The 23,733-nt window shown below is 40.5% G+C and overlaps 1 protein-coding gene across 5 annotated transcripts in view; it reads left to right on the forward strand.

Moving 5' to 3' along the window:
* The window catches only part of cacnb2a (calcium channel, voltage-dependent, beta 2a), a 71,658-nt gene that overhangs the window by 25,658 nt on the left and 22,267 nt on the right, over window positions 1–23,733 (forward strand). Inside the window, exon 1 of one of the 5 annotated variants that reach the window (XM_044339711.1) lies at window positions 9,906–10,240. The exons of 2 other annotated variants lie outside the window; for them this stretch is intronic. In XM_044339711.1, the coding sequence (XP_044195646.1) occupies window positions 10,208–10,240 (33 nt within the window). In that variant the 5' untranslated portion in view covers window positions 9,906–10,207. Of the gene's footprint in view, window positions 1–9,905; window positions 10,241–21,627; window positions 21,917–23,733 lie in introns of those variants that run through there. 2 more of the 5 variants (XM_044339712.1, XM_044339709.1) reach the window with 2 other exon arrangements.

Consider the following 23,733-nt stretch of genomic DNA (forward strand, 5'->3'; position numbering starts at 1 on the left):
TCTAGATATTACCCTGGTGACACCGGTTGTATTTAAGAGCAACTTGCCAGGCGGCGCAGCAGTCAGTGTTATCCCTTTTTGACTGAGAGGTTGGCTTTTTTTATGCCAGGCGTCAGCTGCTTGCACCCCTGGGTCATGGTACTCTGAACAAAAACCAGGGGATTTGCATAATTCATTACAGTCGCTGTGGAACGGAGAGGCGACACAGGTGTCCCAGGCTTTGTGGGAGAACGAGCATGTCTAAGAAGCCAAAGGTAAAAAAAAAATAACACACGACCTGTCCTTGTTTCTGTGTAAATCAGCGGCTTACTTTTCTATCCAGAGCTTGTACTATTACTTGTATTGCTGGCGTGTTTTTTTTTGAAAGCTTTTGAACTCTTTGTAGATTCCTCGTGTGCAGTTTTGCTTCTGATGACAGCAAGTGTGTCACAATCTATATCCTGTTTACGTAGGCCTTTAACCTCTAAATTGCACTTTGTATAAGTAGAGCTTAGTTTTTAATCATGGATTCATGCAGCACTGTGTCCGCATTTTAGTCCCGTAGAAAGGCATTGATGCTCATAAGGCTTTTCTGTAGGTGAAAGACAATCTGCAGGGTCGTCTTTCTCTTTCACTGTGCCTCTAACAGGTTTGTTTATGCACCTAAATGCTATCTTTGAAAGCTGATAATTAGATATTTTAGGGCAGAGTGATTGAATCGTTGTCATGTTACACACTGTAGGGCAGTTTTCCAACGTTAAAATGAAGCAATGTCAGTTTGTTTCCTTGTTTTATATTCAGTCGCTTTTTAGATCCCTGAACCATTCGTATTATCCAACACCAGTACAAGAAAAAAAGAGGAATTTAGAGGAAGGTTGGCACAAATAAAACACCAGGAATATGTTTTTTTTTTTATCCTCTTAGTCATCTTGCAACTCCTTTTTGGGGATTGAGACTCCACTGCAGAAGAGTACTCTCTCCGTGTTCATATTGCCTTAGTATGACGGCGTCTTCCAAGGTATAAAGAACAGCTTTTGACAGCTCTTGATTCATGTCAGTCATTTCTTTTACTCTAAATCCTGGATTGGTTGAAGGGCCGAAGCTGATTTAAATCTCTTTACTGAGAGAAGCAATCATTACAAAGTGAGTCAGGGGATCAAGTGGACACAAGCAATCGCCCCGGTGGGTGTTATTGTGTGCAGCGTGGATCATTCCCCTCCCTCCTGTAGAGATGTACAGAATACAGAGGAGCATGTGACTACACAGTGGATGATCATCTCATGCAGAACTGCTCGAACAGTTTGACTGTGTTCATATCAGAAACCCCTCAGCGATCCGGAGTGTCGGAGCAGCGCACAGACGTGTCCGTGTGTAAAGAAAAGGATGAGATTATATGTTTTCTGTTATGTGACAACTGAATATATCATGTTGTGTTAAGAGGCATGAGTCTGAAAAGAGAACTTTTAATATAATATTCTGAATACAAACAAGATGATGGCAAGGGCTCATCCTAACCTGGAAATGTTTAGTCTTTATTTTTAGATTTTAGAAACTGTGATAATTTGATAAACAGAAATCTGGGTGCAAACTGTTACCTGTTTTTGTCCTTATTTAGTAGTTCTCTGGTGTACTCTGAGCGTCTTTTTCATTCTTTTCTCCAATTTTCTTTTACTGAAAGCATTTTCTGAGTTGTCAATGTTGGAATAGAGTTTCATTTACTGTAAGCTGCTCTGGTTAATGTCAAAGGAAGCAGGAAACACAACAATTTTGGTGTGTTTACAGACATAAAACCTGGATGGAAACTGGTTTAGACTGAACTGCTCCATTTATAAAAATGTGGGTATTTGTGGTGAAAATGGATCAATAACAAAAACTATGATGTGTAAAGTGTCAAGTGATGGCTGTTAAATGTCGAGTGATAGTTTATATTATAACAAATCCCATGAAAAAAACAAAACAGTCAATGAAGTGATCACCCCATCAAGTGGTGGTCTGATATATTTTATATCTCTGTGCTATACAGTAAAAAATTAATTAATCAATCATTAATGAGCCACACCTGTGCACTGGGAGACTTCTTTGTTATACAAATGGGCACTGTAGTTGTTTGAATTGTTCCCACATATAGTACACCGTCGTTCTGCTGTAAATACTCACTAAGGCACCACCTGCGTATTAATCCGCTGCTGAAAATAATCCCCAAAAAGTGCACTATTGAATTTAGTTTGAGTAACGTTTGCTAAAAGCTACAGTGCCCAGCTGTTTTGGGAAATTATTAAGCCTTCTTTAAAAATGAAAGCATACATTTGTGACATGTTTTGGGAGATTTACTTCTTCAATAGGAACAAAGGGACAGAATAGGAAGAACAAATTGGTGGATTTGATTACAGCAAAAAAATTACAGAACATCACCAACCTTATCCTTTAATGATGGCCTAATTAACTAATCTGCCAAACTGCTGGTCTCTCCTTCATGACCCATGTAGGGAAAAGCAGGTCGCAATAAGGTAAACAATTCAGTTTTAGGTTTAAGACTTGGTTTTTGTTTAAGGTTATGGTGATATTTAGGCAAGTAACTGTCCAGGGTATTAATTATGGCTGCAACTAACAATTATTTTCATTATCGATTAATCTGTTGACTGTTTTCTGGTTTAGTCATTTGGTCTTTAACATGTCAGGAAATTGTGAAAAACGTAGATCACCATTTCCCAAAGCCAAGATGCAACATAAAATATCTTGTTTTGTCCCAACCAACAGTCCACAACCCAAAGATATTGAGTTTAGGGTCATAGAGGACTAAAGAAACCAGAAAATATTCACATTTAAGAAGCATTTTAGCATATTTTAGTTTCTCAGTTGGCGATTAATTTTTCTGCTGATCAATTAATCGACTAATTGCTGCAGTGTTAACGTACTGTAAGTCAATGCGATGTCCTCTTAAGTGGCAAAAACAAGCCTGTGTGTGTGCATGAGTAACCCAAACCCTAATCTCTAAATTACCAGATATCAGGCCGTACATTTAACTGATTAAAAAAAAACCAGGTCCTGCACTAGCCTGCTGCCAAAAACCACTCATGTGATGTGAGTGAGTGTATGATCGTCTGTCTCTCTTGGTCTACTCTTGTCTATCATATCTTTGTGTCAGCGGAGGGCAGGGAGAGCGAGTTTATTCTGGCCCTGTGAAAGTGTGTTTGCATACACAGCGCAAGTGTGTCACCCCTCTGCCTGTGTTTGCTCAACCTGTGCGTGACTGTATTGGTCGCAACGGTCCCAATTTGCCGGCTGAAGAGTTTTTCCTATGACTCCATGTGGGACAGGCCGATGTGTTGATGTGTTCAGCGAGCGTGAAGTGACTCAGTTAGCACCACACACTGCACTGCAGCCGCCAAACGTTGTTCGCTGCTGTACATGTCAGCGCTTCAGAAGTCATCAGTCTTAGCTGTCCAACAACTCTGAGCTCATGATCTTCATTCCTCTGGGCATGCTTGACAAGCTGCCTTTGTCTCCACGGATTAAACACGTCACGGGATGGGTAAGCTTTAGTTTACCTTTAACTTGAGTGTTTGGTAATTTGCTAATGCAGCTGAGGCGAGAACTAAGTGTTGTTTGACTTCTGACTTCATTCTTCTGCGGAATTGGTTTGATGTGTGCGAAGGTTCAGTGCTATTCTCAGGTTCGGTTCATATTGCTAACGGGTTGCCCTTTGGTGGAGAGGAGGAAACAGCAGTCAAACTCTCTAGTCGCTCAGAGATTCAGCAGGAAACAGAACAGCTGGGGCTTCTCTCCTCCTCATCCTCTCTCTCTCCATCTCATTTTCCTCCACTCCGTCTCTCAGTCTCTCCCCCTCATTTTCTCCTCTCTCCCTTTCTCTCATTGTCTGTAATTAGAGATGGTCCCGGGGCTCAAGTGGCCTGGCATGTGTTGTAGCTAGGTAACCTCAGTCAGATGCTGGCTGCCGGCCCTCGGGGTTTCATTAGATGTGAATCACAGTCACATCGGGCCCAGCGTGGATTCTCCTGTCAGATTCTCCAGTCCTGTTTTAGATTCACACTTTAAATTTATATTTCAGTGTGGCTTGGCATCGTTAGCACCGTTTCTTTTATAACAATGGATTTTTTTCGATACCTCACAATGAAAAATATGTTTTTCCCACAAAACCCTTTTTTCTATTTAAAGGAGTCGTATCGTCAGCAAATTTCCAAGACTATATTTATATTCTTGGGCTCTACTGGAATATCTTTGCATGATTTACAGTTCCAAAAACTCCCTTTTTATCTTATGCTGGCTCTTTGTGCAGCCCCTCAGTTCAGCCTCCGACTGAAACAGACCGTTTTAGCTCCTGTCTGTTTAAGACCCCCTCCTGATGAGTCCACTCTGTTGTGATTGGTCGGCTCCTGGAAGCTGCCCATCAAAGACTTCCGGTGGCTACTTACATCTGTACATGTAGGCGAGTGGACAACGTGAACAACCTGTGGAACAACTTTAGCAACAAAGGTTACGAAACCAGCCAGCCGTTTGTGGGCATGCGTGAACCACCTGATGTCATTACGTGGAGAAAGTAGAGGGAACTTTGACCATGTTTAACATAGACATCCAACGTTATAACAGTATTAAAATAACAAAATCACAAAAAGCATGTTATGTCCCCTTTAACAAAACAAGCCAAACTTCACTGTTTCATTTTGTCTTAATCCAAAGAAATATCTGAACAGACATTCAATACAACATATGGGCACATTTCAGGAATTTAACTTGACATTCAGAGTGATTTACGTTGCATGAGAGCAGGTGATCTCTTCTTTAAGACACTGTTTCCCAAACTTTTTGGCTTGTGACCCCTCAAAATGAAGCAATGTCTACTTGCAATGTTTTTTTTTCTTCTTGGGTTGTTTTTTAAAGATTTTTAGGGGTCTGAAAAGGTGCAAGTCTTGAGAATTTCACCTGTAAAAAAGCAAAACTTGGAGAAAATATGAAGACAATTTTATGTAACAGATATTTTTCTTGCCTCTTTAATTCTCTTGTGCCCCCCCCAGATTATAGGACCCCAAGCTTGATTCAGCCAGATTTAGTACCTTTCTTCCTAAAATGAAATGTATACTGCATGTTTTTTTTTTAAGTTTCTGTAAAAGTAGGGCAACAAAATAAGCCTTTAGACTATAGACTTCTGTGGGGGGATTTTTTTTTTCCAGGGAGAATGAAAGATTTATCCTCCAGCACTTGAAGTCTTCTTGGAGCGTTTCATTTGTGTAATAGCATTCTTGGCAAAGCGAAACCCCTTTGGAGTTGCCTGTCTGACAGATCTTCAATGATCTAATTGTGGTGTGTTTTAGCCCATTAGTGGTCTTTTCAAGTTTACTAAATGTCTATAACATCACATGTATGAATCATGGCCTGTTATAATAGCACATTTGACAGAAAACAAAACACTGCTGATGTTGTTGGATGTCGTTTCTGTCATTGGCAAGATGCTCCGGGAACAGAATCAATCAATTATCTTCAGTATCTGTCGTTGTTTTGTCCTCTGTTATGATGTCTTCAGTTTTATGATGTTGTATTGATGTAATGTAGATTAACTCATGATCCCAAGTGCTTCATCACTGGCGAGTGTGTTTGGCAGTGTGCGGAGGCTTGTTTCGGGCTGTTTACTTTAATAGTGAGTGGTGGCCACTGTGGAGTCACATTAGCATGAAAGCACCTGCGTCCACTCCTGATATGGCAGTAGAACGGCCAGGTGGTTCGAAAGTGTCCTGTAACCTTAAGCACACAGGTGTGATCCCTGCAACACTGCTGATATATACAGTACACTGATCCTGAGTTTTGTTTCTGTCTCCTGAGTAGAGGGTTGAACTATGTCTCTAATAAGCATCAGTTAAATGTAGAGATACACATTTAATGAATAATTGATAAACACAGAGGTAAATTACATGATACTGCACCATTAAAAAGTTGAGCAATGCAAGAAAGACATTCCTTAAAGATTTAAAGTTCAGCTCCTCTCAGCTTTATGGAGTTTTATAGCGAGTTTCAGCTCATTGTTTAGCTGTCTGGCTGCAACTTGATTGTTTTTGTGCGCTCTCATAGCATTGATTCCGGCCACAGCAGGCAGCTGCTTTCAGATCAAAAGCGCATAGGAGACTGCGAGCAAAGCAGTTGAAACTATCATTTTTCTACATGTTTATGCATTTCAAACAGATGGTTTGATAAAATATCGGCTTTTTACTCGCAACAGTCTTGTTGCACTTACAGTAACGAGCGTCGTTGTCGTCAACTCCAGTAAAGCGTTATCATTCACTCGGTGGATTGTACTGCAGACCCTCAGTTGCCAGTTTGTTTGTTTGAATATCTGGCTAAAACTGATGCCATCATACAACAGCTCTGCAATAAATTGTACCCTCATTAAGTTTTATTGAAACTGTTTTAAAGAGGCGTTGATTTAAACTTGAATCAATTCAACTTGATTCAAGTTTGTGATGTATTATATTACTTTAATATTTTGTCCACTCCATCTATATCAATGAGGGTAAGACTATAAAACCCTCTTGAAGGTTGGGTGTTTTGCAGGGTTGTTGTATAAGATCAAATGTAAGACCAGCAGAATCATAATTCAGTCTAGAGCTGCAACAATTAGTCAATTAATCGATTAGTCGATCAACAGATAATTAATCGGCAACTGTTTTGATAATCAATTAATTGGTTTGAGTAATTCTTTTAAAGAAAAAATGCCAAACATCTCTGGTTCCAGCTTCTTAAATGTGAATATTTCCTGGTTCCTTTAGTCTATGATAGTAATCTGAATATCTTTTGGTTGCGGACTACTTGTTGGGACAAGACAAGACATTTCATGTTGCATCTTCAGCTTTGGGAAATGATGATTGATAGTTTTCACCATTTTCTGACATTTTATAGACCAAACAACTAATGGATTAATCTAGAAAATGATCAACAAATACTTAAATAATAATAATTTGCAGCCCTGATTCAGTCTAACATTACAAGGTGACTCTTTAGTATCTGTATGATGAAAGAAACTGTTGGCAGTCGTTTTTTTTTCCTATGTGAAACACATTGGGATGTTATATTGATTCCTCCTCGTGGTCCAATTACTGTATGCTGGTTTTGTAAGCTATCCATGTTGGCCTTTGTGTGCTTGTCAGTGTGAATGCCTGCTGACGTCATTGTGTGCATGTACACTGATCGATAAGCCAAAGGCAATGCAGGCGCTCATTTCCCAGCGCTGGCAGAACCAGAAGACACTGATTTGTCAAATCTGAGGCTGAGCCCATTCAGAGAGAGCTGATAATTGCTGTCGGCAGTGGAGGACGCTATTATATCATTACATTACAGTAATCTCATCTAGGTTATAGCTTTATTTACTTTGACTTGACATATTGTATACAGTGTATGCTTATAGAGGCTTTTAGCTAAAACCCATTACACACATTACACACAGTAAACTTTCCTATGGATGGCCTCAGCATAAAATTCCTGGCAGCGATAGCTGGAGCTACAGAGGATCAATAAACATGTAGTGATTTCTACGCATTATTTTAATTAAGTGACATCTTAAAATCACAAAATGCTACCTGATTATTACCATAATCTCACTTGTTTTTTGTCTTTTGTTATTGCTTTGATTTCATGTATTTCAGACGTCACATGCAAAAGTCATTTTTAGTGAGCATTCAGAGACACCAGCTCACACTTCCTGGTCAACTGTCATCACGCTCAGCATGTAGAGTTTGTTGCCTCCAGGGTTGAACTTAATTAGAGCCTGATTTTCACCTTCACTTACCTTGAACTCATGTTGCCACTGTGCAGCCTGGATTGGACCACTAACTGGTATATTTATCAGAATGGGAGAATATGGTCAATATGGTTGAAATAAATTTTATGAAATGTGCTTTCTTGCTGAGAGTTAGACAAAAAGATTGATACCACTCTCATTTCTGTCTGTTAAATATGAAGCGGCTGATTAGCTTAGCTTAGCATAAAGACTGGAAACAGCTAGCCTGGCTCTGTCCACAATAAACAAAATCTACTAAGCAACACCTCCAAAGCTCACTAATAAACACCTTATATCTTGTTTGTTTAATCCCGACACAAAATAAAGTACAAAAATGACATGTTGTGGTTTGAGGTTTGTACCAGACTATTTCTTGGTTGGGTGCAGTGACTTCCTCAAGTCGCCGCAGGAAGTTACTGCGTCCAGCAAAGAAATAGTCCAACACATAAAACCACAACCTGCTGTGTTTACACTTGAGCTAATGACAGATTAAACAAACATGAAATAACGTGCTAATTAGTGAGCTTTAGAGGTGCTGGTAGGCAGATTTTGGACAGAGCCATGCTAGCTGTTTCCCCCAGTTTCCAGTCTTTGTGCTAAGCTAAGCTAACCGGCTGTAGCTTCATATTTAACATACAGATATGAGATATATACAGCTTACTCACTATATCCAGATAGTGAGTAAGCTTATTATTAATAATAAAACTTAATTTATGTAGCTCACTTCATACAAAAAAACATTATGTTATATATAACAGCTGAAATCTCAAAACAGGAGATTTTTTTCCTACAAACTGACGCAGTAGGCCTTGCAACCATTGTCCTATTGAGATGAGGATAACTATGCTACAGTTTGTCACGTGCTGAGCACACGCTCTGCATGATAATCCTCAGAAAGGGGTTAACCCTGATCAAACACAATATAATCTAGGATTTAGGCTGGGCTGCCCAGAAAACATTTTCTCCCCACTGAAAAAAAAATACAAATCTGGGCTTTACCAGGATGTCGAATAAAGCTCAGAGCTTGTAGTTTTATAGTTATATGGTGTTACAGGTTAGATATAAAGTGCGCCCAAGTTTGTTTTTCCAGTGACATAGCTGCATTCCTCTGACGTCTCTCCTGCTTTATTACAGGAACATTTAAATCAGTTATTGTTTCGTTTTGTGACCTCATGACTAAGCTGTGGCAGTTTCCCAACTCACATTTTCACTCATGTTTTAATAGCATATTAAAGTGTGATTACAAAGCACACATCACAGCTTCAGTGTCTCTGATGTCCGATCATGAAGAGATGGATCTACGATGAGTGTCTTTGAAATGTTTTTACAGTAAATACTACAGTTATTTAGACAACTCAGTCCAAAAACATACCAGTAGCATTAAACTGGAGCTGTGACTGCTAATACTTTACCAACTTTTATATGACATTTATTTTATAGATATAGATTGTGTGTATATGGAGAGGCTGTGTGCTGCTACGACAACAGACAAATTTCTCCTATCTTATCTTATCTTATCTTATCTTATCTAATCTTATCTTATCTTGTCCTATCTTATCTTATCTTATCTTATCTTATCTTATCTTACCTTGTCTTATCATGTCTTATCGATGTAAGTAGGAGTTTATACTGTGTTTTTATCCTACTGAGTAATTTACTTTTGTCTTGTTTTTAATATGAAGTTGTAAGTAAGTGAATAAACGGAAAGTTTCGATGCCTTTTTGTCTCGCTGATCATGAAAGCTAATATAGCATTTCGTCGATGTAGTGAAGATAATTACTTCCTGACGTTTTGGTCTCAGCAACATGTGTTGAGACTATACAGTGAGTTCAAAACCTTTAGCCTTCCTCTCCTCTTTTAAGGCAAAGCGGAGCACATGTAAACTCCCCAGATCACACACTCGCACACAGACATAAAAAGCTTCTGCAGCTGCTTTTGGTGCTTTCTGGAATTTTCAGGCCGGCCCTGTTGGCCAGAGATCTTACTTCCTAACTAGCTGTGTGTGTGTGTGTGTGTGTGTGTGTGTGTGTGTGTGTGTGTGTGTGTGTGTGTGAAGCAGAGAGAGTGTATATGTGTGTGTGTGTGGGAGGGGAGAGGGGCAGGGGGCAGGGGGGCTTGTTTTTGGGGCTGGAGGACGGTTGCGGCGTTCTGAAGGAGTGTTCTCCCAGCGTGGGAAAGACACTCGTCTTTTCTCTGCCTCCCAGGAACTAAAGTAGGCCAAAGAAGGGCTGAGAGGAACTAACTTCTCTCCTCCGGCTCCAACTTTCTCTGCTCGGGCTACAGAGGCAAAGGAGCTCTTGTCTGGAGCTGGGACAAGGGGATTTGTAGGAGCGAAGCAGTCCGGCTAGGCTGGTAGGAGTTCCTGTGCTCCGAGAGGAGATGGGCAGCAGCTGAGGAGATTTTCTCCCAGCCGGGCTGTACAGCACAGAGTCGGGTAGGGCAGAAATGTATCACTCCGGCAGTGAGGAGTCAGATTTGGTGAGTTTGAACATACTTTCTGCTACTCAAACTGTACCTTTTTCACACTTTTCTGAGCCTAACTCGGCGGCACTTCTCACTCTTCTTCTCTCTATCCACTGAACAAAGAGGAAGGGCTTGGACTCCAGGAGAATGGAGGTTATTAGTGCAGATTTAAAGGGGCGTAATCACACACTTCCTATTTTTCTCCCTTGTCGCTTTTCCTGAAAGTTAGTGAGAGTCTTGCTCAAGATGCACACCGTGTCGGTCTAGCGGTGTGCAGCTTCAAGACGTAAATCCAGCATCTTGTCTTGGATTGGCGAGCGCTGCTGCTCGACTGCTACTAACTTAAAGTGGGGAACTGAGACAGTGGTTAACAAGCAAAGTGAGGGAATGAAAATAAACAGCCAGGATGAGCTTGGTCCTTTATGTGCAGAGACCGGTAGAGAACTCAAAACTTGGCCCAACTGCAAATAACCCAAGATCTCCGTAGTTTGTTTATTTCTGAGTTTTGACTTCCTTTTTGTATAACTTTAGTGCAGAATTTAAACAACATGAGCGTAAATGGAAGTTTCTTGTTAGCATCTCAAACATTTCCTGTTGTGCTAGTGTGTGTCTGTGTGTAAATGATATGGTATTGAAAAACTTTAGTCCAGATATTTTCCAGTGACATTAATCTAATCAGTGATTGTCTTGAGCCGCACCCTTGCATTAATGTCTAATCAGCCTTAAAAAGCAAGTTTGGCAACAATAGTCTACACCCCCCACCGTCCCAGCAAACATTATGCAAACCCACACAAATGTATTTTAAATACTAATAGACATGCCAAAGTTTTCAAAAATACCAAATATGTTGGAGTAACTTTATGGAAATGTGTATAAAATGATGCACAAGACACATAGAATATTTTCATTTAATGAAAGAGTGCAGAGTAGTTGGAACAAGATGATACACAATATATTGTGTATTGCATGATACTGTTCAACAGCGTGGAATAAGATACAACCTAAAAGTCACTTGCGGGGAAATGAAATGGAGAAAACTGACAGCTTCTGTGCAGCAGATACTGTTGTCTATCTTTGTGGTTGATTTCTAGTTGCGGGTTTGTGAAAAAATACCCGACAAGCTGCTCTCTTCTCAATCTATACATGGTTGCTGTTCAATAAGTTCCTAGAAAACCAATTACTCACACCTACACGGACACAATTACACACACTTGTTTGATTATATAAGGAGTCGCATCCACTTGGCTCTGTTCAGCTTGTCAAGCAACACATACAGCATCTCTTCTGTGTGTGTGTGTGTGTTTAGGTGTCACTGTGTGTCAGTTTTGAGAGCTGTGAAAAGTTAGCTGAGTTAACTGATTATGAGGTGGTGTTTGTAGGTTCAGAGGACAACACGCAGGTCAGACATGATAGCTGGGACAACATAACAAAGTACAGCACTATGTTTAACATGTACAGTAAATATTAGCTACCAGGGCTGCAACCACAGATTAATCAGCCGATTATTTTCTTGATGTTGATATTCACTTGGTGTATATACTGTCGCAAAATAGCAAAAAGATGACATCTTCAAATGTCCGAAACCAGTAGATATTCAATTTACAATGTAATAAAACATAGAAAAGCAGCAAAAGTTGACACTGAAGAAACAGCAAAGACATTTTTGACTTGAGAATGATTTAAAGAGGACGTATCATGCACATTTCCAGGTCTTATATTTATATTCTGTGGCTCTACTGGAATATCTTTGCATGATTTGTGGCTCAAAAAACCCCTTATTTATCTTATACTGGCTCTTTATGCAGCCCCTCAGTTCAGCCTCTGTCTGAAACACGCTGTTTTGGCTCCTGTCTCTTTAAGGCCCCTCTCCTGATGAACCCACTCTGTTGGGCTGTGTCTCTGCAGATTTCCAGCAGCTCTGGAGGCTTCGTAAACAAACAGTAGTAGTAGGATTTTGCTTCTTTTTCTTGTTCTTTACTCAAAATGGAAACTTCTCAAATTCAACTGCACATGTTCAAACCCAAATCCGATCTGAAATATGTGAGTGGACAACGTGAACAACCTGTGGAACTGTTGTGTGAACAATCTGACGTCATCATGAGGAGGAAGTAGAGGTAACATTGCAAACAAACATTCATAGCATTCGTAGGCTTTTGACTTGCAGGGAGCATTTTACATACGTTCACCTCAAGTTTGGAACCTTTGACCATGTTTAACATAGACACCCAACATTATAACAGTATAAAAATAACAGAAAATCACAAAAAGCTTGATATGTCCCCTTTAATCCATTATCAAATTGTTGCTGATTAACTTTCTGATGATCGATTAATCGCCTTATTGTTTCAGCTCTATTATCAGCTGCAGAATAACTATTGAGTACTGTGTTCCAGCAAGTACCTAACCTTAATAAAACATTGATTCAAGGTTGATGTGGGATAAATTAGACCTTTATCTTTCCTGTCAGTACATGGGGTTTGCTGACCTCAAATCCCAGCACAGCAACATCAACCTGAGCAGATGTCTAATCAGCAAGACTGATTGAAAACACCTGTGCAAGGCCGTAACATGAAAATATGAAAAAGCCTGAGATTAAGTAACAAGTAGCTAGATGATTGCTAGCTGCGACTTTCATCATCAACATTAATTAATCAATTCACCGATATTAGCTCAGTTAAAGCAAGGACAGTGCTGCTAAAATAAACATCTCACACCATCATGTATCATTGTCAGCGAGAGATTAATCCCTCTTACACCGGTATAACAAGTTCAACAAACAGCTAAACAATCTAACGTTGCAAAATAACATGACTGGCCTCGCCATGAAAGCAAGCGACGATCACCAAGTCCCAACCAGACCAATACATGTGAACACAATGGCTATTTTTTTTACAAGAACCTGCCAAAAACTAGTAATCAGCATCTACAGATGTTTGCCTCTAAGGCAACCAAATGATATTGTGTTTTCCGCATTGTGTTGATTTATTTTTGTTATGTAACTTCTTTACCATGATATTTCTGTAAGGGCTAAAGTCCATTTACTTGCTTTGGAGCTTTAATACTAAGGTCAGAGTATTTATTCATTCTCATGGCAGACAGAGAACATATAGCATTGATATATTTTTATGTAGGAGTACAAATTTATACCATAGAGGCTAACTTGAAAAAAGAAAGCCCCATTGTTTTATTTATGACAAAAATCTGGAGAAATTCCACATAATGTTTTTCATAATTGCATTCCTGGCTAAATTGTAAATCTAGCCAGGAATGGGTCCAGAATATGTCGTTTATCTCTGTATGAAATAAAATAAATGAGGCTAAAATCATTTTACTCGGGCACAGTCCCATTTGCAGGATGGTATGTTTTGCTCCGCTGAGGACGGTTAGCAGCTCGTTCTGCTCTCTCGGCCAGTTCTCATCAATCATCCACAGCCTGCTTCATACACCAGGAAACTGCCAGAATATTGATGACGCAAGCACAAAATAGCAGCGCAGCGCAGCCCCAGGCCTCTCTTACTGTATCCCCTTGATCGGCCATCATCCTATTATGGTGCTGTGTTTCCACAGAGGGAACGGGCTGCTAGATAAACTAGATCTTGCTGTGAGGAGATTCACTGTTAATGAGAGCGATGCTGCTCCAGGGACTGCTGCTGCTGCTGGCTGCAGGTAATATTTACTGGTGGCCAAGGATTAGCACATAATTTGCAGTTGTAGAGGTCCCGTCATCCTGCATTTGTCTTGCCACAGTGTTGCAGGAGTTTTATTGCACCACTCCCCTTTATGGTGCAGCAGCGTTGAGGCAGAGGTGGAGTGGAGATACAAACAGTAAAGCTGCATCTTCATTTGTAAGTCATGTATTAAAGGATGGCTACAGATAAGTACAGAGCAGCATCTGACAAGTTAAATTAGTGGCTTTTTGAGGGTTGGTTTACCGATATCAATAGTTTTAGACTGAAGTCACCAATAATTTGTGACAAAATGCAAGTTTATTTGTTTATTTAGGGCTGCAACTAACTTGTCTATAAAATGTCAGAAAATAGAGAAAATGCCTGTTTTAATTTCCCAGAGTCAGAGGTTATGTCTTTAAATGTCTTATTTTGTACGACTAACAGTCCAAAAACTAAAGATTTTCAGTTTACTATCCTATTAGACAAAGAAAAGCATTAAATCATCACATTTGAGACACTGAAACCATCAAAGACATTTGGCTGATTTGCTTAAAAATGACTAAAACGATTATTTGATAATGAAAATAGTTGCCAGCTAATATTCTGTTGATCGGCTAATCTATTAATCTACGAACTAATTTGTTTAGAGCTACGAAAATGAATGTTTTATATTAACAATGGATCAAATTACACATTTTCTGGAGAGGTTTTTTTTATTCTCACCACTCTCATACTGTAGCATTGCTTTCGGTCACATCAGGCAGTTGTCCTAAGCAAAAAACCTCACTGTACGCTACCTGCTGAACACCAAACGGCACACAGACAAACTGGTGAGAATAGTGGAGCATTTAGCAGCTGGAGAACTAGATATTTCCCTCAGAAAAGAGCTCCACATGACTCCAAATGAATGCTAATTTTGCTCCATGTCAGCTGGAGGCAACTGTTCACTATATTAACTTAAAATGTGATATGTCAGCGTAGCATTTACAGCTTGAGTTCAATGCTCTCAAGTCTGCAAAAAGTCAATTATTGCAGGTTTAATTAAGCTACTGTTGGCTGCTGAGGTTATGATATTGACCTGAACTTTTAAAGTTACCATTGACCTTCCGTTTTCTTTTTTTGTTACTTTAATGATTTAATTTCAGTATTGTGATTTCATCTACATTTAGGTTTATATATGCACAGTAATAAAGGTGTGTGTATTCCTGCCACGTGGTTCATTTCTAAGTTTCTAGCTAGCCACGGTACGCTCTGGGATGCAGTCATGTGATTGACAGCCAGTGAGTCCATCACATCGATGGGATGATGCACTTATCTAATGCACATGGCACATGGAATGCTGGGTAAACACTTTTTTCATAGGCCTGTCAGTGTCACCTTGACGTCCACGCGGCCAATCCCTCTTTTGCCACGCCAGAGGGATCATTACTCCTCCCCCATTTTCTATCTCTCTCTCTCTCTCACACACACACACACTTTCTTTTTCCTCTATCACAGATGCTCTGCCAATCTGTTTCATTTACATTTGCTCACTTAATATCCAATCCCCTGTTCTGTACTGTGCTAAATATTAGCAACCATTTCTTGTAGCGCTCTCACACATCTCTCACTCTTGGCTGTCATGTTTGCTCCCATTGTCTCTTGTTTTTTGTTTTTTTTCTGAAGAAGGAGACGCTGTTTGTAGACCGATGATTTAATTGACTTTGTTTTGCGCTGAGTGAAGTGGCAGTGATGGACAGATGGCTGGGAAAAGAGGCTTTGGTTCCAGCCAAGTGTGAGTCATGCCAAGCCTGAAACTGCTAGCGCACTCGCTCAGCCCATTGTCAGCCCACTGCAGTCAGCTACAGCCCGTCAGCCAGAACAGAACATGACTTGGCACGAGCGGCAATCTTCATTCTTCAATCATGATGCGGGATGTTGGGTATACTGTGCAGTCTGACCACACTGCCTCATTAATTTCACTACATCCTCGTCTGAATTTTGGAGTATCTTGCTCATTTTGTTTGAGGTCTGAAATTTAAGATGAAATTTGTCACGTCTTAGTGTTTAGGTCTGCAAACTGCACACTAAACTGTTGGATTATTTATGACCTTTTTGGGCCTTTGGGTTATTTTTGCAGATTTGCACTCTCTTTATTTACAGGCTTATGACAGTCTCTACATGTCTTAGCCTGATATCACATTATTTTTTTTAGGATTAAGGAAAGTTATGATACTTAGAAATGCCGGCCACTGGTTTGTAAGCTGTACTGCACATGCAATGTGTTATGCAGTTCAAAATTGTTTGGGTGTTTGCTTGTACTATATACTCAAAGGTTACCAACACAGGGCAAATACAGTATCTGTATATGAATGAATAAAGATTAGCGTTCCAGGGATGTCACACTAAACCTTAGCACTGTCAAAAAATCTATTGCTAGTGTTTCTAGTCAGCCCTATTTGTTTTTCTTGTTTCTATCTCTTTATCATTTTGGCTTATTATTTTTGCTTTCATCCGATAGCTGAAAGTGCAGAGAGACAGGAAACATCTAGGAGTAGAGAGAAGGATATGTGACGCAACAAAGATTCAAGGCCAAAATCCAACCACGGACGTTGTGTTTATCTGGTATGAAGATGATGATGATGTTAAGTTTTGGGTTCTACAGTTTTTATTATGCGTTGGGTGATAAACAGGAGGTGTAATATGGCCGTGCAGTCTGTTTGCCATTAAAGCCCCATTTTTTTCTTCTTTATTTGTTTACCTTTTAGTAAATCTGCATCATGGAAAGTTATGCTACATCAGCTCCCAGCAGTGGAAGTTGGCACTGTAACCCTGATATACAGTCCTGGATTGCTTTTGATACTGAAAAAAGTCTAAATTTAATTATTTGGAGGCAAGAAGAAGCTAGAAGGTGTACCTTTTATTATACAATTTACAGAATAAACAGAATTATGGACATTATCCACAACAGACGTCTAGAGGAAACTGCTTTCACTGCGATGACAAACAGTATTTGTGCTAATTTCAAGTGTTTGTGCCTTCCAGTATGACTGAATTGACACTGAAGAGAACAGGTGCAATTTTGCAACGCAATGCAAGTAAAACACTAAGTGCTGATTCCTGGAAAATGCAAGAGATGCACCTCCCCTTCTTGAGCAAAACCATAGAGGCAAGAAAGCCATGGGGATCCCTTGGGAGATATGAGATGAGAGAAGCAGAGTAACTGGTCACGATGGGGTAGGATGAATGGAAAAAGGTGAAAAGAAGTGCAAATGGGATAAAAGATAGTAAAAGAACATTTGGGAAACTGTTTGGAGAGGGAGTATAGCTTAAGTTAATTATTAAGTCACAGGGAAAGAATCAGGAGCATAGAAAAAAGCAGTCTTGGCAAGGTTTCCTTGACCATGAGAGCACTTTATAGTGCACATGCACAGCCTTTATTTTCTGCATGATTAGCTTTCCCCTTTTTATGGTGGACACATTCAGAGAACAACTCCTATAGTGGCTAAAAATGAAAATAGAAGCTTTCAGATCATGAGGAGATTCCCCGGTGTAACTGCTTCATCCACCGTAAGTGATTCTGTCAGATATTGAAGGCAGCAGTGACTGACTCACAGCCTCCTGTTTCACCGGTAATAGCCTCAGTGATTTGTTCTAACGTAATGATCGCTGTGCCACTGCTGCATGTAGAGGTCACTGGTGGTCTTGCAGCAAGGACCTCTGTCTAAATGAATCAATAAGAGTGGTATAGAGACCACAGGATCATTGCCCCTGTATATCTCTCTTTCTCTGACCAATGCATGAAGATGGCCACCTCTCTTGCTCGATTCTGTGTTTCTTTAGTCTGCCTCCGAGTGAAGATGCAGCCCAGTCTCCTAGACAGAGGGTTCGTATTGCAGAATTCTGCAGAACACGATTTTGAGCACTAAAGCCGTTTATGTGGTGTGAAGGGTCGTGGATATAAAGATTGAGCCATTTAATTCCTATGAAAGTTGCTCAGTGGCTCATAAAGCCAAAACAAAGTCTGCCATGTTTCCCATTTTCCCACAGCACAGAGAACCAAGACTTCTGTTGGCTGAGCTGGCTAACTTCTGGTTGGTTTCCTGCTCATATAAATGAGATAAAATACTTTCCAAATGTTATTGGGCTGAATGGATCAAATTCTGTTCATTTAACGATTTATTTGCCATCTTACAGCAGCTCCTTTTTGAATGATAGTGTTTGGGAAAAATGCTTTTTGGGCCAGTGTGTGTCACATGATGGACACAGAAGTTGGAATTACCCGCAAAATAGCTTTCACAGCCCAAACCTGTTTCTATGGGCATGTGAAGGGTGTGGAGGCCAAGGTGGTGGACAGGAGTATAATCTGTACAACTGTGACACCAGAGTCTGGGGATCATGTCTCGTATCACACCGACATTAAGATTTAAGAGACAAGTGTTTAACCAATGAGAACAATCTTTCCCTAATTCTAACCTGGTGTCTTAGTTGCCTAACCTTATTAAGCCTTATTTTATGTAAAAAGACTCGCTCTGCAGTTCCGCTCTACAGAGCGTTTTAGCATCTTTCAGCTCATTGTTGTGGTTTCTCGTCAGCCTCATTTCCAGCTGCAGCCGTCAGCTGTTTTCAGTGAAAAAGCTCTCATGACCCCACCGTACACTACCTGCCCAGCACCAAACGTCAGACAATGTTAATGACTAGCTGGTGAACATAATGGAGCATTTTCTCTAACCTTAACCATACTGTGGTCTCCATGTAACCCAGAGTTTTGCAGAATCTATGGCAGGTGGAACAGTAAGGGCAGTGTCTGGAACGACAAGAATAAACATGAATAAACTTGTTGAAATGTCATTTTTTAAGATTGTTTTTGGGGATCTTTGTCAATAGTACACAGTGGAGAAAGAAAGCAAACATGGGAACAGAAAGAGAGGGACGTTGGGGTCACATGATGTGCATCCTCAAGCAACCAGGGCTCCGTTTTTGAGTAAGTCACCAAATCCCTGCTATAGTTTAAAAGATTTGTGACTCAGTTTGCTGGGTGAGCACAAAAAAACAGTCCCTCTCCTCACGGATCAAATCGGTATCATACTGCTGTTAGATTATTATTAGTGGCCTGTGGGTGGGTGACACAGTGCTGTCAGTGTCAGTGTGGCAGCGGGTCTAGAGGTCGGTCATGTCACGCAGCCGGAGGCTCGTTCTGTCTCTGTGAGTCTTTGTCAGTGTTGCCGTCAGAGTGCAGCCTTCACAGCTCCACCAGCCTCCTCTCTGGGCTCCACAGATCCACGTTCAGAGCATCTGTGCCCTGCCCGGAGAGCTCTGGAGGCCAGTGACAGCCCTTGTCAAACCCGCTTTATCGAACCATATGTGACCCTCGCACGATTTCCAATAAAGCAGGAATCAAACAGCATCCAGGATCTGTCATATTAACAAACTACAACTTTTTGTAATTTACTCTTGTCCACTGTTTCCATCCATCTCTGTGTTCAAAACATAATCTACCTCCGGTAATTGCCTTCCTCGTTAGACAAATTGGTCTTAATGAGCTAAAATCACATTACTCTCCATCCCAGCCTTTCCTTTCATGCAAGATGTGTCATTTTTAAGCATACGTGTCTTGTTGGAAGGAGCCTGAGCAGATGGAGGCGTGTCATTGATTGGTTATGATAAGCACTACTGATTAGCATGTCATCCTTTGATCTACGGTTAGTGCTCCTTGGGGAGCGACTGCTGGTCATAAACCAGCAAGTGTATTTCAACCGCTGGTCCCACGGGTTGACCTCTGACTCCTCTGACCTCACACAACCTCATGATCAGTCACACAGAGGAGCATCATGCGTCAGCAGTGTGCAAAAAATAAAAAATAAAGAACATTTTGAATAATTCGGCAGCAGGGTTTTCAGTTTGTCTGGCCCTTTTATTAGGATGTGATTTTTTTTTTTTTTTTTAATTAACACCGGTAATCATTCTCATTTGTCCTGTGTGGCTTTGCAATTCTCCACTCACATGTAATGAATCTCCGCTGATCTGACAGGCGAGGATTTAGAGCAGCTTTCACCTCTGAATCCCTGCTGCAGAGACCAGAGTGGTGGTTTTAAACAAGATACAATGCGTTTAACTCTTATTTCTGTCTTTCTTCGGGTCACACACAAGCAAAAACATTATTCAAATATTTTCACAATTGTTTGTTTCTATAAAATGTCAATAAATTGTGAAAAATGTCCATCACAATGTTCTTCAGCCTAAGGCGATGTATTCAAGTTGCTCGTTGTGTCTGACTAGTAGTCCAAACTGAAAGAAAAGTGACTCAAACAATCCATTTATTTATCAAATTAGTTGCTGAGTAAATTCCTGTGGGTCAACTAATCGTTTTAGCCCTACTCACTCTCCTGACTTTACTTTCACTTGTGGTTCGATGGAGTTTTGACTTACTAAATGTTTGTCATGCGATGTGGTGCTGGAACATTTGATTAGTCAACTGACAGTCAATCATCATATAAGTAATTTATCAAGCAAAAATGCCAAACATTCACAGGTTCCAGCTTCTCAAATTAGAGGATTTGCTGTTTTATATTCATGTAAATTGATTACTTTTGTGTTTTGGACTGTTGATCAAACAAAACAAGCAATTTGAAGACATCACCTTTGGCCTTGGAAACTTGTGAACATTTCTCATGATTTTGTAACATTGTTGTAGACAGTCCATACATTAAGCAATAACGTTAAGTAGGGCTGCAGCTAAGTAATACTCTCATTATTGATTAACCTGCTTGAGCCTATAAAATAGTGAAAAATGCCCATTATGAACTACCAGAGCGAAAGATTATATCTTCAAATATCTTGTTCTCTCTGATCAACCGTCCTACATCCAAGAAAATCAATTTACAATCAATTAAAACAGAGAAAAGTAGAAAATCCTTAAATTGGAGAACCCGGAACCGGAGCTCGTTAAGCGTTTTTGCTTGAGCAGCGAGCCGAATGTGCAGATTTGGATTCAGATTTTAGGATTTTATACAATAAGCAAGCTCTTCTCCTCTGATAAAGATTTATTTATGCGTGTTTACATGTAAAAAATAACAACAGCATGCACAGCCGACACATAAACATGCACTGATCGCTGCAGACCCACACTGAGCAGATGGACTGACTGTGAGGGGTAACTGAAGGAAAAAAAACAAGGGGAGTGACAGGAGGAGGAGAAGGAGGGGTGGGCAGAGACAGAGATAGAGAGGCAGAGTCACTCAAGTGGCACAGGGGAGCTTGTGAGAGGGAGTGTGCAGGACATACACTGACAGGCTGAGACACAGAGAGTGAGAAAAAGAGGGAGCTTTGCGTCGGGGTGGCAGCGGCACCTGAGAGGCGGCAGCTTCATTAGCATCAGGAGAAGAGTCGGTCACAGGCAGCCACAGCAGGACTCGTGTAGATAAACTGCTGCTTGTGGAGCAGCAAGGGGAGGCTACAGCGGAGGAGGAGGCACAGGAGGAGAAGGCTGGAGCTTGAGCAGAGAAGAGAGAGGATGAGAGAAGCATCACTGCCACCTGACTCATACTAGGAGTCAGCCTCAGCACCTGCATCAGCAGTCTGAGCATCAAGGAGACCGGGGCAGATGGGGAGCGAGCTGCTGAGATTATGCGCGGGGCAGAGAGCTCCTGTGGATTCCCCATCTTTGGCAACAGCAGCAGCAGCAGGAGGAGCGCGAGCTGTGGCTCTACAGATAGCAGCAGAGCTAGCTGGAGCTGCAGCAAAATAAGGAGCCCCAGCTCTATTTATTTACCCAGAAATGAAGGTAGCAGTTACAGCAAAGGTGTAACAAGAATCAGCTGTCGATGTAGCCACAGTGTTGAATGTACCTGTAGCCAGAGCAGCGACGGTAGCTGCAGTGCTGGTGCAAAGGTGACCACAGCAGTGCAGTTAGGTGTAGTTGTAGCAGTCGCAAGGGGGGGCAGTGGCTCAGGACACTGAATGACCAGTGTGGCTGATGAAGGCCACCTGGATCCGCCTGCTGAAACGAGCCAAGGGAGGTCGCGTCAAGAGCTCGGATGCCTGTGTAAGCAGATTTTTCAGTGTGTTTACGTCGTGAAAGTTGGTGTGTTTTTTGTGTGCATGTGTTGTGCAATAAGTGTCTAGTGCATCCATCAGTGCATGGGGGGTGGGGGAGTTGTGTGTATTGTCTGGTGATGATGAGAGGCTGTTATCCATTGTGGCTGTCAGATTCTGGGCAGAGCTCCATATCACCTCCGTCTGACCCACTGGGACGGCGATCACGCCCCGTCATTAGCTGTGACATGATGTCATAATCATAGCAGATCAGGTGTGTTCACCTGCGCTTTTCAAGGCCAAATGTAGCTCTTAAAACTGAGGGTAATTAGCTGCAATAAGTTGCAGATTTAGGACATTTATATCCTCATGTAGAAGTGCTGCATACTCAAACCGACTCAAGCTTGAGCAGTGTTTAAAGAATCCTAAAGAAACGACACATGTTTAGATGCTTGTTGATGTTTTTGAAGCCACTGGGAAGTGAATATAATCATAAATGTGGTGACAGACAACGGCAGCCCACCGATACTTAATGAGCTCGGTTTCTAATGAGTTATTCATATCAGGTACAAAGTACGGAGGATGAGCGACACAGAGGCGATTGACAGGCAGCAGGATTGTATGTAAGATGGAGGACATAAATATGAATAACCTTGTAATATGTATGGAAACAACATTTCATGTCATCTCTATCCATATGTCGGGTAATGTAAGTGCAGAGGAGGGAGACGTATGATCCTCCTTTGTATGTATGTATGGCTGGGTAATACTAATCAGGCACAGAGTGAGGGAGGCTATTTTTAAATCAGACAGCAGAGTGTAATGGTGCAGTGAGATGAATGAAAGACCTTGTGTGGGGGCCACAGTGGCGTGCAGGTAAGGATAAAGCTACCTCCACTTAGTTAAAAATCCCTTCTTTTAATCACTGATCCTGATTTATGCCACAAGTAAAACTAGTATGTGGCAAAAGGAAATTATTCTGTAGTGTATATGCAAATGTTAATACTCATTAAGACATCCACCAATTAAATTATAAAACTTTTTCTCACATTTTTGTATGTTTTTCATTAGTATTCAATTTTATATCAGTGCTGCCCTACAAAGCCAAAATGCAGTAACTACATATTTAGTCAAAATGACTTGTTGATATGTGTTTGAACAAATAATTAACCAAACAAATGTAGAATAGTTAGAGAGTTGCAGCTAGCTAAAGCTAGATTTAGATTTTAATCCCTTTCTGTAATTGAAAGGGATTAAAAACATGAATTCCTCCTGTAATTGAAATATATCACTGTCACTCATAAATAACACCGTGGTTATTTATCATCTTCATCTTCAATCTATGAGATTTGTTGAATCTTGGGACTGAAAGTCTTTTTATAGATCTCCATCCCTGTCTTATGTTTTGGTTCATTTTAGTTTGGTCTGTTTCTGTAATTTATTTGACTTTATTTATATGTTTTGCATGTGTGGATGAAGCACTTTGTAACTATGTGTTTTAAAAACTATACTATACTATATAAATAAAGCTTTACTTACTTACTTTAGTATTAAGCCTCCTAGCTCAGAGTAGCAGTAACGGCCAACGCAGCTTTTGACTCTGGTGGAAGTGATGATTTTGGGTGATTAAACTACTTTTAAATCACACGTTTAAACATATTAAACTGTAAATTATTAAGTTAGATTGATTTCAAGCTCAATATTAACAAAACATAGATGGAAAGCTGAAAGAACAAGTGTTTTCTGAGGCAGGGTGCAATTTTTAAGTTGCATCTATGGTCTTTGTCAATCATTTTTTTTGTTGTTGTAGAAATAGTCAATCTAAAA

The sequence above is a fragment of the Thunnus albacares genome, chromosome 21 (assembly GCF_914725855.1).
Source record: "Thunnus albacares chromosome 21, fThuAlb1.1, whole genome shotgun sequence".
In the NCBI taxonomy this organism is placed as follows: Eukaryota; Metazoa; Chordata; class Actinopteri; order Scombriformes; family Scombridae; genus Thunnus; species Thunnus albacares.